The 18,203-nt window shown below is 35.9% G+C and overlaps 1 protein-coding gene across 2 annotated transcripts in view; it reads left to right on the top strand.

Moving 5' to 3' along the window:
* Positions 1-18,203, top strand: part of SYNE1 (spectrin repeat containing nuclear envelope protein 1) — a 429,147-nt gene that overhangs the window by 86,442 nt on the left and 324,502 nt on the right. For both annotated transcript variants that reach the window (XM_081829165.1, XM_081829163.1), the window contains exons 4-7: positions 3,925-4,020; positions 6,769-6,852; positions 13,270-13,362; positions 14,414-14,592. In XM_081829165.1, coding sequence (XP_081685291.1) covers positions 3,925-4,020; positions 6,769-6,852; positions 13,270-13,362; positions 14,414-14,592 — 452 coding nt within the window. The remainder of the gene's footprint in view (positions 1-3,924; positions 4,021-6,768; positions 6,853-13,269; positions 13,363-14,413; positions 14,593-18,203) is intronic.

Genomic DNA, 18,203 nt, shown 5'->3' with positions numbered 1-18,203 from the left:
GGGCTCGATCCCATGACCCTGGGATCATGACCTGAGCTGAAGGCAGACGCTTAACGACTGAGCCACCCAGGCGCCCCTTTCCTAACTCTTTCTTTTGGTGGCCAGTACCATGACCTGAATCCTGCCAGAGTAATCAGATTGGTGCCGTATTTATATATGTGACAGGAAAGACATTTTATCTGAAAGGTTTTTTATTAAAACACATTTCCAAAAAATAACTGATATAGTCACAATAATAAAGATCTCCTCTAGTTGATCATTTGCTATATGTAAACAATTCTTTATGCAAAATGGAAGAGCAAAACTTGTCCAATAATGACTACAATGTTTTTATTCTGATGTAATTTTTGATGTGTTTTGTTAATTTTGAACAATGTTTACATTATATCTAATTGGATAGAGTTTATAGAAATATGAAGATCATTCTCTAGTATTCATTTTTGCCAGCTCTTTACAGTACGGCTGGCCAGAAGTTTATTATTCCACCTCTTTTACTAGTTAAGTAAAGAATTGATTACATAATGCTTGGTCCTATAATTCAGTGTGTTGAAAATATGATACTTGTGCATTACAAATTAAATTGATAAAAACATTTTTTAAACATTTTTATTGTGAGGAGAAATAGTTTCTCCTAAATTCTATTTAGACTGGTAATAGCCATCAGTCTACATCTCTTTACTTTGTGCAGGAAGACACTGGTGGAAAAATTTCCAGAAGCAACTAGTATTTCCTATAAAAAGAGAAATTCTGCATCATGATCTTATTTGTGTGTATCTCTAAGATTCCCAAAGATATTTGCAAATAAGCATCACATATCTCTGTTGAGTGTGATTCACTCACCATTTACATGATTATTGCCAACTAATATTAAGCACTGTGCCTTGTATTAGGTATATAATGATATATCCAACTTCCTTATCTTCAGGAAGCTGCCCCATGATCTGAATTCCTGGGGACACAGATTTGTAAATAACTAACTGTAATGCAACATGATCATTCTGATCTGAACAACGTATTTAGGGCAAAAGAAGTGACTTAATTCTAGTTGGAAAACTGAAAAAGATTAAGTATGAGCTGAGTCATGAAAATTGAGCGGGAATTTACCAAGCAGAGAGAGGAAAGTGAGAGTAGTCTAGGTATCTGTTCTTGTAATAAAAACCATCTACCCTTCTTTATCATGCAGACTGGAAACTTCAGTCATTTCTTCAACAAATACTTGATGGGTTCTTACTGTGAATAAGACATTCAGAAACAAGATATTCTGTGTTGTGTTGCAGTCTGGAAACTGGAGAACATTTTTCTTTACCCATTATATATGTACCATATTTTAAGAGCCATTAATATGGGCATAAGGGCTACAAAAATCATTTTATTTATTTATTTACTTATTTATTTATTTTAAAGATTTTATTTATTTATTTGACAGCAAGAGAGGGAACACAAGCTGGGGGAGTGAAAGAGGGAGAAGCAGGCTTCCCGCTGAGCAGGGAGCCCCACGTGGGGCTTGATCCCAAGACCCCGGGGTCATAACCTGAGCTGAAGGCAGACGCTTAATGACTTAGCAACCCAGGTGCCCCAAAACTCTTTTTTTTTAGAAAATTACATTTATTCATTTATTCAGTCAGTCATTCAGCCAAAAATATATATTGAGTGCCTGTCATTTACGTGGACAGAAGGATTCAGGAGTCATTCTATCCAAACAAAATTTTGTGATGAGCAGAGGAGTCAGGATTGATCTTGGTGATGACCACTGTCAGAAAGAAAGGAGAGAAAGAAGGAAAAGAGGCTTGTGAACCAGGCAGGCTGATTAAAGAGGTTTGGGGAAGAACAGATCAAGGAGAGGTTGGTACCAGCAGTCAACACAGAGAGGCTGATGAGCTGAGTTGCTCAGTGGTCACTGCTGACCTGGTGGCTGTGTCCACAGGCATGTGCAGAAGCAGCTGGAGGGGAAGGAAGACTGTGGGGCACCAGTAGATTCGATAGGAGAAACATCAGAGGCAGAAGTGGGGTCACAAGAAAATGGTCTTCAAAGTGGCAGAGATGAATTTGTGTTCAAAGGCAGATGGGGGGGGAGGTGCTTGGGTGGCTCAGTTGGTTGAGCATCCAACTCTTGGTTTTGGCTCAGGTCATGATCTCAGGGTTGTGAGATGGAGACCCAGGCTCAATGTGGAGTCAGCTTGAGACTCTCTCCCTCCCCCTCTCCCTCTGCCCCTACTCCTACTACTCCCTACTCTCTCTCTCTGTCTTGCATGCACAATCTCTCTCAAATAAATAAATAAATAAATCTTTAAAAAAAAACAAAAACAAAGGCTGAATGGATGAATGGATGTGACTTGGTTTTTTGTGTCAAATTTCTTGGAATTTTTATCATTTCAAGAAAATTCCCTGCTTAGTTTCATTTTCTTTATATATTTTCAGGTTAACACAGTATAAGAAAAAATTCATTTGCATTTGTTCACTGAATATATCACATATTTATTAACTTTTTCCTCATTGTTATACTGCATTTATATTCTTAGGATACAAATGGATATTTTGCATGATAAACAGGCCATATTTTTAATGATTACATATAACTAATACAATAATTTTGATTCTTATCACACTGAATAGTTTTCATTGTAGCTCACTAATAATTTTATTTATATGCATAGAATATAAAGTCATTATTACATTTTTTGCTATATTAATTATAAGCAGTGTGAATAGTGGAATATAAAAGAGAATGCCTGAAAATGAAAACTCTTATTTTTGAACATGTATTTCACCGTATGAGAACAAAATGTATTCAGCTGTTCATTTTATAAAGAGAGAAAATGCATTTAAAAATAGAATTGTGCCATTCAGAGACTGTAATTCATGCAGTTATAAGAGAAATATAAATGCTCCCTATCAGTGGGTAGAGAAAAACGTCTCATTTCAATAAAACATTTGGTGATTAAATATCTCTACATAGAACTTTTCCTTTCTTTTTTCTTTTTTAGAAAGAAAGACAATTGGATATAGTCAGAAATATAACTTACACTTTTAACATGATTCAGTGAGAACCAGGAAACTATAACGCTTGAACCTAGGTAATAAATGGAAAAGTTCTTTCTGTGAGAAATCTGAGGACACCAATCCTCCGCTGACCATGAACATTAGCATCATCACCTGTTTCCTTTCTTCTGAGCCAAGATAGACCTGAATTCAAGGCTTGACAAAGCCCAGTATATTAGGTATTTTAGTGATTTTTATAAAAAAATAAAAGACCCTCCATGAATTGAAAATGGGCTTTGACTTATTTTTCCAGTAGTGGTGATGGATTTGCACTGATCAGTCTGTAATCTTGCACTTAACGATCCTCTGAGTTCAGCGCCACATTCTGAGAGAAGCTGAGCTAGATTTGTCAGGCGAGAAACAGGACCTGGCCAGCTAACTCACAGGAGAGTAGGTCTGCAACCTTAGTTGTGCTCCCACAGCTGGCCCCTGAGCTAAGGAGATTACTGCGGCCAGAATGGGCTTAGGTAAGCCGTGGTAATGTGCTCGCCCACAGTGAAGTTGGGAGGTTGGTACAGTTTATCTGGGGCACCTCCTCTTCCTCGTTTAGGCCCTGCGTCGCTGTCTCATCTTTTATGTTGATAGTGACCTCTTTTCCTTCTCTTACCCCATACCATCTCTTTGACTCTTGGCAAAAATTCCTTTCTAGAAAGAAGCTGGTATGTATATGAAAGCCCAAGCATTAAGTCTCCTGAGGTTTTTGAGTAAGTTTCTCTCCAAAGGGTTGTTTTTCTCCAATAATTGGTAATTGCCAATCATATCCAAAATAAAGAATTTAGGTATTTAGAAATTATTCGTACAGATTTCACCACAGTGAGTAGCAAAGGTATGGCAGAGAGAGAGAGAGAAGCATTTTTTTGCACTTATTAATTTTTTATCTTCTAGCGGAAACCCCCACTGGTGATAGATGATCTTTTTGAAGACATGAAAGATGGTGTTAAGCTGCTTGCTCTTCTGGAGGTCCTGTCTGGGCAGAAACTGGTAAGGACTTTTTCTGTGACCAGACTTGTCAAATTGTTCCCCTTTGGAATTTGGGGGTTGTGGAGTTGGGAGTGTAAAAGGTGCTGTCCCTATAAGACAAAGTTCTCTTTTTGTAGTTGGTAATACACTGGAAACACTGGCCTATCAGTCACTTCTGGGAGCAGAGAATACATTCCCTTTCTCTTTCCTCACACCTTTAGTGGATCTGAAACATTATATATAGTAGTAGCTATCTTGGAAGGCAGAGTGAAAAACTTCATCAGTAATCTGTCATGTTTAACTACTGCCTCTGTGTGGTGTCCAGGAAGATGACTTGCAGATTAACACACTTCAGTTTATAGTGTTTGCTTTCCATTTGGAAAGGATGGTTGGTCCGTAACCGTGCATTACTTATGTAGTTGTCCGTTGAAAATTAAGTTGGAAATCAGCGTGACATTCTTCATGCACTTGTGGACGTCCTCCATGCACTTGTGGACATCCTCCATCGTCAGTCATTTGTCACAGGGACAGCTTGTTTTTAGGTGCAGTGCAACCAGCAGAGTGAAAAAAAAAACACATTGACAGTGAACTACAGAATATATTTTTCTACATTACTCAATAATAAAGTATAGACAGTCCCCAACTTACAGTGGTTCGACTTCACGACTTTTTGACTTCATGATGATGTGAAAGCAATATACATTTAGTAAAAACCATACTTGAAATTTTGAATTTGAATCTTTTCCTGGGCTAATGACACACAGAATGGTCCTCTCTCGTGAGGCTGGGCAGTGATAGCCACAGCTCCTAATGAGCCACGTGATCACGAGGGTAAAGAACTGATACACTTACAACCATTCTGTACCCACACAGACATTCCGTTTTTCACGTTAAGTACAGTATTGAATAAATTACATGAAATATTAAGCACTCCATTATAAGATAGGCTTTGTATGAGATGAGTTTGCCCAACTGTAGGCTAATGTAAGTGGTCTGAGCACATTTTAGGTGAGCTAGGTGAAGCTGTGACGTTCGGTAGGTTGGGTGTATTAAATGCATTTTTGATTTGCAGTATTTCCGACTTAAAATGAGTTTATCAGGATATAACCCCAATGTAAGTTGAGGAAGATCTACATTTTGTTTTTCTGGGTTATGTTTTGTTATTTCAGAGGAGTAGAGAAGTAAGTAGTTTGCGAGGATAAACTACTTATAAATGCTGTTTGCCATAATTACAAAAAGGTACTCAGCAAATAATCTTCAAAATGTATAACATGTTAGACACAGAGTCCAAAATTGGGAGTACTCATTTTTTCTTTATTTACTGCTTCTTGACAAAAGCTACACAATCATTATTGCTTGGGTAATTGAGTTTTTTAAGTGTTTTGCCTAAACATAAATTTCCAGTAATTTTGTGCAGAGTCCTCAAAATGGCTTTTGTAAAAGAGTTTGCTTGTTGGAAAATTACAAACTGATAATGATTTTGTGTAAATCATTTATCTTAATAGGATTCATATTGTAGTGGATGCTCTCAGCACCCCTGTGCCATCTCAGCTCGCCTCCCTCTTCAGCGAGTGAGAGTTCAGAGAGTGTGGGACATTGCCCATAGACTGTAGCAGCATCTAGCCTCAAATCCTATTAACATGTCTCCAGGATTCCATCCTCATGGCTTTTATCAAAGCACAAGTTGCTCAAGGCAGCCCTGAAGTGTGGAAGGGTTAGTGGTCCCTAAGGACCCTCAACTAATGGAGATGGGAGTACATGAATAAATGCTCCAGTCTGCCATTTGTAGGAGGGACAATTCTGTGACATAATTTACACATATCTATAGAGTGTGTGGGTCCCCAGCAGGATTGAGGCCTAGTTGCTCACAGCAGAAACCTTCAATAATGCTTTTCCTTCTTCCCTGTCTCATTCTCCATGCATCTCCTCGCTCTTACTACCTGGAGTCACCTCCCCAATAAACTACATGCACCCAAGACCTTGTCTCGGGTTCTGCTTTGGGGGAAATCAAACAAAACACGTATGAAAAGCTAATTTGGAATATACAGGTGTATGCATGAGCTAAATAAACTGGATTAGCATTCAGATGTGGGAGTCATTGACTTGAGATATATACAGCCTTGGTTTCCAGATAGAATTGGCCATCTTTATATATCCTCCTGAATTAAGCTATTTAATAGAAGCTTAAAAGAACCTTTGTTATAATTCAGTTGGGTATTAAAGACGTATATCATTCTGTATCAGTATAATTTTACCAGTGTACTTGACTAACAGAGTACAGAAATCTTGATAGGCATTTAATTGCCAAGCTAGATGACTCTAGAAAAAGTAAATATTTTGACATAAGAGTCCTACTTCTGTTTAAGTGCCCACTCATTCAGCCATAGAATTATAAGACCTTGAAGCTAGAAGAAATTTCAAAATGAATCTCAGCATTCTTACTTAGTGGTAAGAAAACTGAGACATACAAGGACAATTTCCAATTTAACCTTTCTTATTTATTTATATTGAGCCCTTTGAGATTCTGAATTACATAAAATGAAATTACTCTGAAATTATAAATAAACCTTGGAAATGATTGTTTAATTTTGTGCATGTCATTATGGTCCAGGACCACATTAACATGAAAAGCATCATTTGAAGGAATGAGTATCTTAGGCATTGTTCTTGAATATTCTTCAAGGATATTTTTAATCCATTTAAATTCATTTTATAATTACCTTTTTAATGTGTGCATTTTTGTTTATTCCTATTCCTTCCTGTTTATAGCCATGTGAACAAGGACGCCGTATGAAGCGAATCCATGCTATAGCTAATATTGGCACAGCACTCAAGTTCCTTGAAGGAAGGAAGGTAAGAGAGAGACAAAACAAAACACCTTTTTTTTTTTACATTTTTTTTATTATGCTATGTTAATAACAAAACACCTTTTTAAACAAGAAGGTGTGAGCATACTGATGTTTTTCAAGTTGACTGTGCAGTAAAAACACTGCATGTAAATTATACAGCGAGAGAGTCAATATTATTGTAAAATAATTCTAGATTTACAGGAAAGTGGCAAAAAAATGGCAGAGAGATTTCCTGTCTATACTTAGGGCAGCTTCCTCTAATGTGAAGAACTTACATACATAGTACATGTATATATATGTATACATATATATATATATATGGCACAATTATTAAAGAAGGACTTCTAAATTGGTGTGATACAATGCATTAAAGCATAGACATTTGTCTAATTTCATCCATTTTTCCACTAATGTCTTACTTCTCCCCAGGATCCAATCCAGTAACACACCTTGCATTTAATTGTGGCTCCTTGGTCTCTTCCACTCTATGACCTTGTCTTCCTTGTCCTTTGTGACCTTGATAATAGCTGCTGGTCAGTTATTTTGCAGAATGTCTCTCAATTTGGGTTTGTTTGATGTTTCCTCAAGATTAGATTGAGGTTATACATTTGTGGCAAGAATTCCAAGGAAGTGATGTTGCTTCTTCTCAGGGCACCTGAGAAGATACAGGATTGATGAGTCTTATTGCTGGTGATGTTAACCTCAATCACTTAGCAAGGCTTTCTGCTGTGGTTTTCTTTTTTTTTTTATGATAAAGTTACTATTTTTTTCCTTTATAACTGAGAAATAACTTAGGGGAGATAACTGAGATTATGCTAATACTCTACTTTTTGCAAATTTTGCTTACTGATTTTAGCATTAATTGCCTTCTTCAGTAATTATTTCTGTGATGTCTGCCTAATGGTAATTTTGTGTTTCCCTCAGTCCTTTCATATGTATTAATTGAAAGTGTTCTGTAAGTAAAGGTTGTCCTTTCTCCCTCCCACCATTTATTTATTTATTCAATTTTTTATTTTAGCATGAACTTATTTTATTCTATAATTATAATCCAATAATAATAATAATAATAATAATAATACTCAAATTGTTCCAGCTTTGGCCATTGAGAGTTCCTTTAGGCTGGCTCCTGTACTCTTTTAATATGGCCCCATCCTTTTTCAGGCATTTCCTCATTTTCCAGAACTACATATTTTCCCTGCCCCAGTTCTGGAATCAACCACTTCCCTAAGCAGGCTTTGGTCCTTTTATTAGTGAGCAATGTTTGGGTGCTGGGTGTGCTCATTGCTACTGAAGTTTCATTGCCCCTAGGCCCTCTTAACAGAGCTAGAAAATATGAATGTTTACTAACCCAGGTATATGCATATATGTTGTCTCTCTCCCCCCCTGCCTCCTTTCTGTGTGTGTGTGTGTGTGTGTGTGTAAACCATTAGTTTAAACTGATACTTCTGATTCCAGTCTAATACCACAAGGTTTGTTAATAGCCTCCCATGCTTGTTTCTATTTTCTCTGACAGTGAGAAACCTGGCTTTCATCTACGATGTATTCACCTATTTTTTTAATCTTAGTATAGACGTAAAATTGTTTAAGAATTGCTCACCAGACCCCTGTGAGAAACAGATTTACTCACTGGAGAACAGTGTGTATGTATAAGTCTTTTGGTCTTTAGTATTACAGCATTCAGTTAAAAGACTATTTTCCAAATTTACTTAGGTTACTTTTATTCTTTTTCTCTCCCTTCAGTTTTATGATAGTCTTTTGTAATAGAGTTTGGTAATCAAGGTATATTCAGTTTTGAGTAATACCCCCTCACACACACATACATCCTAGTTGACTATGATTATTATTCTTATTCTTATTATTTTTATTTTGGGGAATGAGACATTATTATGATTCCAAGAGTAAAAGTTATGCTTAGAGAAGGCACCCCCTCATTATCCTTACTATTCCATTCTCATCTTTCTTCCTTCCATTCCCTATCTCATCTTAGGGAACCAGCTTCTAATTTATTCTTACAACATTTCTTTTGCATAAATGAGCAGATGTATTTTCATACACCCTCTTTTTTTTTATATGAAGGGTAACATCCTATAATACATTTCTGCACTTTGCTTTTCTCATTTAACAATATATCATGGAAATCTTTCAGATCGGTTCATGGAGATCTTCCTCATTCATTTTTACAGCTGCATTCATTATGTGATGTGCCAGAGTTTATTCAATCACTTATGAATGAGGCATTTAGGTTGTTTCTAGTATTTATCAAACACAATGATGCAATTAATGGCTGTCCACTATACTTTCACACTATTAGAAGGGTATTTTTTGGGTAAATTCCTGAAAGTGAGATTATCTAAAAAGTAAGTGTATATGTGGTTTTGTTAGGTATTGCCATGTTTCCTTCCAAACCAGTTGCACCAACTGGTTTAGATTTAGCCTTTTCCCAACTTGTGGGAATTTAGGTGTCTGTGTTTGGCAATACCAAAACCAGCCCTATAAATGGATCTCTAGATACTACTTGAAAATAGAATGATTCAACTATTTCCTTCAAAATCTATATCACTAAATTCATTTATTTACTACCCAAATGCATATTTGAATACTTTCCATATGACAGGAACTCTAGAAAACACAAAAATACTTAATTCTGTTCACTGAATAATTTATATTTTGATCAGTTGGTAGTACGATGAAACAATATAAAGTCCAGTCATTTGTGCAGACTCTGTGCCAAAGAGAGATTCTGGACATTAAGATGGTGTAGAAAAACAATATTAGCTTCTTACAGAATATTGGACATTGTTTCCAGATCACTAATATCACTATTAATGGAGTGTTTCTCTTCTTCCAACTTCCTCCGTGAGTTTTTCATAGAAAGCTAAAAAAGTCATGTTGACCAAGATATTTATATCTTTCCAAGTCATTGAGTCTCCCATTTTACCTATATAATTATAGTGTCCTACTTTGTTCTGAGCTGTCCTTCATTGGCTAGAATATAAAAACAAAATTCCTCTTGTTAATGTCTTGGGAAAAATTTAAGGACTTAACCTATAAAGGCATTGTTTGCAAAGAGGACCAAAGAGTTTTCTTTGCACAGAAGACTTGTTTTACACAAGATCATTTTCACAGAACAAACCTAAGTAATAAAATTTGATTGTGGGGAGGAATGAGTTTGTTTTAAGGCTCTTTAGTGCCCACCTTACTATTTATTTTATTTTATTTTTATAATTTAAGAACTTATATCTCAAACTTATTTTCAGGAATTTGTTTTTGACCTTTGGACCTAATTTGCCCTCCATGTAGATTTTTTCTTCAGATAATAGAAAATCAGTTTAGTCCTTGGATTCTAGCTTGATTTAAGGAATAATAAGGGCACTCCTCAAATTTTACTGGAGAAAACCCTACCATTGTGTTTGTTTTCCACTTGTTTACAGGGAAAATGAAAAAAGCATACATTAGTATTCTGATAGGAACCACGTAAATGTGATTCTAATGAGTAGATCCGGTACCATTTCCACCAGTTTCTTTCTCCAGTGAGGTATCAGGTAGGTCATTCTAAACAGTAATGCAAGGAGCCAACCACTGACCACGTTTCCTAAAACTTCCCTTAGTGTAGACAAGCGACATAAATTTAGGTTCCTATAAAGTCAGATAGGTGATCTTAAAGATGAAGTGAGTTAGAGGCTAATTATGGAAACGGGAGAACTGAGCAAGTTTTGTGCCGTCTGGAAGATGGAAACGAACATTCAGTTCCAGTTATAGTTCCCTCAGTGAAATGCAAGCACAGGGATCCCAGATTTTCCAATTAAACAAGAGAAGTCAGCAATCTGGATTTTTATTAAAATCTAATTATTTATTTAAGTTATTTATTAAATAATGCAGGTAGTTGGCTACCTGTATCACTGGTTAGAATGACTCACTCGACACTTCATTGTAGAAAGCAACTAGCATAAAGTGGTAATGCATCCATTCGTTAGGTTTTCAATTTATCAAGAAAAGCTAGGAATCTGGAGTTTTAATTGAATTTTTTTCAAAATTTATTCCCAAATAATTGGAATATTTTTTGGAAATACCTGTGGGCCTTGTATTAGTTTGCTGTGGTCCCTATAGCCCTACCACAGACTGGATGGCTTAAATAACAGAAATTTCTTTTTTCACAGTTGTGGAGGTTGGAGGTTTAAGATCAAGGTACCAGCAGAGTTGGTTTCTTTGTCTCTTCCTGCTTGCAGGCAGACACTTACTCACTGTGTCCTCAGGTGGCCTTTCCTCTGTGTGGGTGTGGAGAGAGAGAAAGAGCTCTGGTGTCTCCTTCTCTTCTCATAAGGACCTCAGTCCTATTGGATTAGGGCCCACTCTTATTACCTCATTTAACTTTAATGACCTGCTTAAAAGCCATGTCTCTAAATACGGTCACACTGGGGGTTAGGGCCTCAACATGTGAATTTGGAGGAAACACAGATCAGTCCATATGGGCTTCTGGCTTGCAAAATCAAACTTCCCCAGATTACCTGGGCCACATACAATTGTCTGGTACAGGATTCTCAAACATTGGCATGCATCAGAATCAACAAAACCTAGAGATTTTGTTAAGGCAGATTCTTGAGCTGCACCCCCAAGGTCAGCAGGTCAAAGGTGAGGTCAATCAATGTGATCCCATTCTCCTTCTGGTTTCTGGGAATTCTTCATTCTCTTTGAATGTCTCTATTGTCCATCTCACACTCCTAGGCTATTAAGAATTTAATAGGATAAGTTCATAAGCCCAGTAAGAGTAGGCTCCATAAGCCCATTATGGAACACACAGTTTTTAAGAGAAAAAATAATTATGAAAAGCATTTTTTCTTCAGAAGTTGAGCAAAATATCTTTAGGTTCTATCGTAAATTCAGTATGTTAACTTCATAGTGCATTTGGAGCTGGATTGAGGTAGAAAATTCAACTTATAATTTTTTTTTCAACTTACAATTTTTAAAAATTATGATATATAAGGAAAGATAAATATTCTGCCCTTCATGGACTGCATTAATCTTCTGGTCATTAGCATGTATTATATATCTGTGCCCTGTGGATACTAAAATGGATGTGGAGAAAATTCTGGAGAAGCTGTAAACCAGAGTAATCAAAATGATTATGGACATTGCAGTAGGTTCTGTCATAAAAGGTTAAAAAATGTGATCTTTATTTTCCACAAACATGTATTATTTGTCTCATGCTGTGCTAGGTTTAAAAGAAATAGAAGCTTGTAATCTATGGAAGTTGTCAATATTTTTTTTCCTGTCTCTAAACCTGATGAATGAATTTCACCAGTGAGACAAAATCCCATAGGTATATCTCAAATTATTTACAGTGATTTTTGTGCTAACTTTAACTCTACTAGTAAATTTAAACTAATTACTCCAGAGTAAAGTATTTGTGGGATGATTTTGCATCTGATAATTTTTTAAAAGTAAACCATTTACAAACTTCCGAACTTTATTATTAATAACACATCTTATTAAATCTTGTCTGAGAATTATTGAGCTATAAATCTAAGGAGTACTTTATTTTTTTTTCTAATTTGTTTAGGGATTATTGAAAGGATGGTGAGCAGTTGTTAATTGTTCTGAGAATGGCTGAGATAGACTTACCATACATCCGTTTTGCTGGGACTTAGGAAATAACATTTTTAATAGTTGGGAAGGCATTAAAATAAATAATTAGAGACAACTACAGACAAGTTAACATCTATCCTGAATGCTTAAAAGTCAGGAACTAAACCCTAATGGTCTCTTCTATTTTATTATTTCTTGGCTTTCCTTTGTCTTTACAATGTATTCCCCAAATCTTGCTCTAAATTTACTACCTACATTTTTATTCTCTTTGAACAAATAACTCTGATTTTTAAAAATTATTTATGTATGTATATCATCTTCTCCCTTTGTTTTTCATGTCAGTCCATGTACAGAGGATCACCGGTTAGTACAAATTTTAGAATTTTTAACTCCTGACTTTTATAGGTAAAAGAGAACATAAGTTTCATGCTATTTGGTAACAAACTTCAGAGTGAGTGCATTTTCTTAAACTACTCATCACAGTTTCTTTTAAGCTCCAGTCAACTTCTGAATGTAAAAAAAATAACCTTTTTTTTTTTTCTGTGTGGTGTTTTGTTGGTAATTCCTTGCATGATGTCATATTTTTTCAACTTTAAACAATTTTTTGAAATTCATTCTATAGTTGTTTTTATTGTGTGCCCCTAATGAATGCTCCTGAAATTTCCACTGAAACCATGTGCTTGTTTGTTTTGATGGCTCACCCGACTTACTCTTGTGTATCACTACATAGGCATGACCAAATTGTCCAACTGATGTCTAATAAAGTGCTAATTATTGCATAATTGGGTGGTCTATAATCTTCTAGTACATCACTAGTACAGCTTTTCTTTTTAAACAGATTAAATTAGTCAACATTAACTCCACTGATATAGCTGATGGCCGACCTTCAATAGTTCTTGGATTGGTGTGGACCATTATTCTGTATTTCCAGGTATTGTACTATAGCTCTCTTTTCAGTTGATATAATGTCATGGATGGAGGTAGTGGTAGAAATTTTAATAGTACTCTCATTTGCCCTACCTTTGGGGTTGATTCTCAAGTGAGCAGAAATTTGATTTTCCCATGTGTATTGTTTTTTGTTAGCAGAAAAATTTCCCCTTCTTCCCTGCGAAGATGTTATGTATGGTACTCCTCCAAAGAACTGTGACAGAGGTGCTCCATCTGAAAAGTGAGCAGGGCACATCGGAGATGAGATATTGGTGTAGAAAGAGTTCAGGAAATTTTTTGTGTTCTCTGGAAGGGACCAGTTTTATGTTCCCATTAGACATTAAGGGGAGAAATGAACTTGCCATTCCATCTAGAATAATTGTTCTAGCCATTAGGTTGTTTTTTTTTTTATTTTTTGAAGATTTTATTTATTTATTTGAGAGAGAGAGGACAAGCAGGGATGAGGGGCAGAGGGAGAGGGAGAAGCAGACTCCCCACTGAGCAAGGAGCCAAACATGGGGCTTGATCCCAGGAACCCGAGATCATGACCTGAGCCCAAGGCAGACACTTAGGATTTTTTTTAAGTCTTTATTTTTTAGAGCAGTTTTAAGTTCACAGCCAAACTGAACAAAAAGTACAGAGATTTCCCATATACCCTGTATTCACACACCATGTGTAGCTTCTCCCATAACCAACATCCTCCACTGAAGTGATACACTTCATGAACCTATATTGACCCATCATTATCAAAGTCTGTAGTTTACATTAGGGTTCCCTTTTGGTGTTGTACGCTCTATGAGTTTGGATAACCATTAGGTTTTATTTTATTCATTCATTCATGTGTTTAACAAGTGTTTATTACTGTGTACGAGGTAGTTTTAGATGCAGTGGGAAGTCGGAAGAAGAATACAATGTCAATCATGCCTTAAGAACTTACCTTGTCAATGGTGTTAAGGGTGTGAATTTAAATCACTTTTAGTTGGGAAAGTAAAACATCCAAGGAAAGAAGAACAAGATAATTCTTATGTTTTTGCCACCTGTTAACTCACCAACAGATTGAGGAGTTGACCAGCAACCTGCCACAGCTGCAGTCTTTGTCAGGCAGCACATCCTCTGTGGACAGCATGGTTAGCGCTGAGACCGCCAGCCCCCCAAGTAAACGGAAAGTGGCCACCAAGCTCCAAGGAAATGCTAAGAAGGCTTTATTAAAGTGGGTTCAGTACACAGTAGCCAAGTAAGTACCAAGAATCTGTTTAAATTTGAAGCCCTTGAATAATTTGAGTTACCAATTTATTACTGAGTGCACCTGCCAATATTGCGAAATTTGAAGAGACATTTGAATGAAGGGCTTTGCTTCAGGCTGTTCCATTCTTTCCTTGAATTAAAATATAAAAAGAAATCATCACTAATACTCTAGGAAAATGCTGTAATCAACCTAATTCCTTCATTAATCATGTGATTGGGCCCAATTAATTTATTTTTAACACATTCTTTGATTGGTAATCTGAGGAGTAATTCTGTTTAGGTCATTGTTTGGACTTCCTGCTTTTATTAAATAATCTTTACACAAATAAATTAGAGGTTTAAATGTGATTATCTCTTTATAAAACTGTTGAGTTCTGTTTAACGTGAGCTAAGGTCCACATCTGAAGTAATTATATTTGTCTTTGTTTCCCAAAACTTTCTAACAATTTTATTTTAAAATTCTTTTTCCTTGGGTCTCCTCTTTTATCTGGAATGTAGGTTCCTTTGTCAACTTCAGTTTTATAGATTGTGGATTTGCTTCTGGGCATAATAAATTTACATGTGTGTACATTCATGTGATAATGCTAGATAGAAAATTACTACTCTCAATGAGTATCTTTTCACAGCAATTTCAATAGCATTTTCAGCAATTTCAAAAAATTGAGCATACCAGTGTTTTGTGGTCAGTTGTAGTCAGTGGTAAGATCTCTTCATGAAGAAGTTGTGCTTTTGTATGATTTCCTAAATGACATGTCAGATTAACTCACTAAATGCCTAAATCTAATCTGAATCTTATTCCCTACTTCTGGAAAATAGTTTTAAACAAGTACTTATCATTATAAAATATTGAGGCACTAAATGTAGGAAGTTCTATTTTTTTTTTAGTTCTATTTTTAAAGTGTTTGAAGAGCAAAAATAAAGACAGAAAAATTAAACATAGAGAAGATGTAATTAGTGTTACTATTTTACATCATTTTGTTTAACTTTTAAAGTGTGTTGGTGGTTTTCTAATTTAGGGTATATTTTTATGATTCAACTTGTAGTCAAAAATATTTCTGAAAGCAAAGCTTTGTGGCTTTTTAGAATCTGTAGTAGAAATAAAATGGTAAAAGCCTGACCACATTGCTGGTATACTGTTTGCATTCCATCGATAGTGGCAATTACTAATCTCTTTTGCAGCTTAATTGGGCAGGGAGAAGAAATGTGCTAGGTAGGAAGAGACAGGTGACCACATGCTAGGACATTTGTCATGATACTATTTAATAAAACTTCATGATAATATCAATGTGGTACTCTCCCATTGCTCTACAAAGCATTAAATTAACCAAAAATAAATTGGTTTCGGGCGCCTGGGTGACTCAGTTGGTTAAGCGACTGCCTTCGGCTCAGGTCATGATCCTGGAGTCCCTGGATCGAGTCCCGCATCGGGCTCCCTGCTCGGCGGGAGGCCTGCTTCTCCCTCTCCCACTCCCCCTGCTTGTGTTCCTGCTCTCGCTGTCTCTGTCTCTGTCAAATAAATAAATAAAATCTTTAAAAATAAATAAATAAATTGGTTTCCACTTAATATTACAGTAGCTTAAAGTAAACTCAAATTTAATGCTATTAGAGTTTTTCTGCATTGGTTTTGTTTTATATATGGTGTGTTAGCTTTCAAAGATGTGCAAGGGTCTAATGATAACTAAAAGTCATTCCTGCAACTTATATATGTGTAACATCAGTGGAAGTTGTATTTTCCTTATCTGTATAAATGTCCAGGTTTATGGATCCAAGGCTTTTCCACCCATCAACATATCAGTGAGATCCATTTACTTTATAGCTGCATCAAGTATAGAGATTTGGGGAGATGACTGTTCTCTAACATAAAAATTCTGTGATGAACACATGATTCCATTATACCTACCAAATTGTTGATAATTTTTCTAAAACCTGCTTTTTAAAAAATACTATCCCACTATGTATTTTTTAAGAAACTTTTTACTTCCCACCCCCCACCACTCCAGCAACCCTCAGTTTGTTTCCTGAGATTAAGAATTCTTCATATCAGTGAGATCATATGACACATGTCTTTCTCTCATTGACTTATTTCGCTCAGCATAATACCCTCCAGTTCCATCCACGTCATTGCAAATGTGGGAGGGATGGGGTGGCTGGGTGATAGACATTGGGGAGGGTATGTGCTGTGGTGAGCGCTATGAATTGTGCAAGACTGTGGAATCACAGATCTGTACCTCTGAAACAAATAATGCAATATATGTTAAGAAAAAAAAAAGAAGATAAGAGGGGAAGAATGAAGAGGGGGAACTAGAGGGGGAGATGAACCATGACAGACGATGAACTCTGAAAAACAAACTGAGGGTTCTAGAGGGGAGAGGGGTGCGGGATGGGTTAGCCTGGTGATGGGTATTAAAGAGGGCACATTCTGCATGGAGCACTGGGTGTTATGCACAAACAATGAATAATGGAACACTACATCAAAAACTAATGATGTAATGTATGGTGATTAACATAACATAATTAAAAAAAAGAAACTTTTTACTTTTTATGGATAAAAGACTTCAGAATCTGTACCCATTTCAGTATATGACATGTTTTTAAAATAATAATCTGTGAGACTCTGTGGTCTGAATGTTTATCAGTCTCACAAGACTGACCATGACAAGAAAGGACAAAACATCCAGTAAACACCAGACATATTATCAGAATATATTCACTGTTTTCATATAAAATTTCAAAATATGTGAGAAGTAAATAAAAACTCAGTAATGCAACATAATTAAGCCTTCTCTATTTTTTTTACCAACTTTATCTCCTATCACTATATACTCTCAGACATGAAAGAATTAAATTGTAGCATATCTGATATTTGCATACTTCATTTTGAGATGTCTAGGAAGAACAATTGTACTTTAAGACAAAAATTAATAAGATAACAAAACAAATGAAAATTTGTGTATCCAGGTCTATTCAAAATGACTTGAAGTAAATATGTATTAGAGGTCAGAAATGCCTATAAACTGGATATACTTCATCACTTCTTTAAGTGATGTGTCCAAGTTTCTTTAAGTTTGTATCACTTCTTTAAGTGACATATCTAAGTTTTCCTAGATTTTGTATCCGAGATTCTTAAATGAGAGGTTTGGACTAAAACTAAAACTTTTTGGGAATATCACCTACTGCTTTGATGTAATATGAAACATTATAGGTGTGCATGTGTGTGTGTATGTGTGTCTGTATGTGTGTTCAACAAATACAGAAAAAGAAAATGTACTAAAACTTGAAAAATTATTCCAATGTAGTAATATTTAGGGAAATATTTTCTATATTTTTGAAAATATCTGAAACAATAAACAAGTTGAGGAAAATCAGAAAATATCTAATACATGATGAATATTTGCTAGCTAATTGTTTATTTGCACCCACCTTATTGTGTTAAAAAATAATTTGAAAAATCCTAAAGGAGGGGCGCCTGGGTGGCTCAGTTGGTTAAGCGACTGCCTTCGGCTCAGGTCATGATCCTGGAGTCCCGGGATCGAGTCCCGCATCGGGCTCCCTGCTCGGCAGGGAGTCTGCTTCTCCCTCTGACCCTCCTCCCTCTCATGC

The sequence above is a fragment of the Leptonychotes weddellii genome, chromosome 8 (genome assembly GCF_054177405.1).
Source record: "Leptonychotes weddellii isolate Sample4059 chromosome 8, ASM5417740v2, whole genome shotgun sequence".
Classification (NCBI taxonomy): domain Eukaryota; kingdom Metazoa; phylum Chordata; class Mammalia; order Carnivora; family Phocidae; genus Leptonychotes; species Leptonychotes weddellii.
Note: the sequence above shows the minus strand (reverse complement) of the source record. Positions and strands in the feature narration are given on the sequence as shown.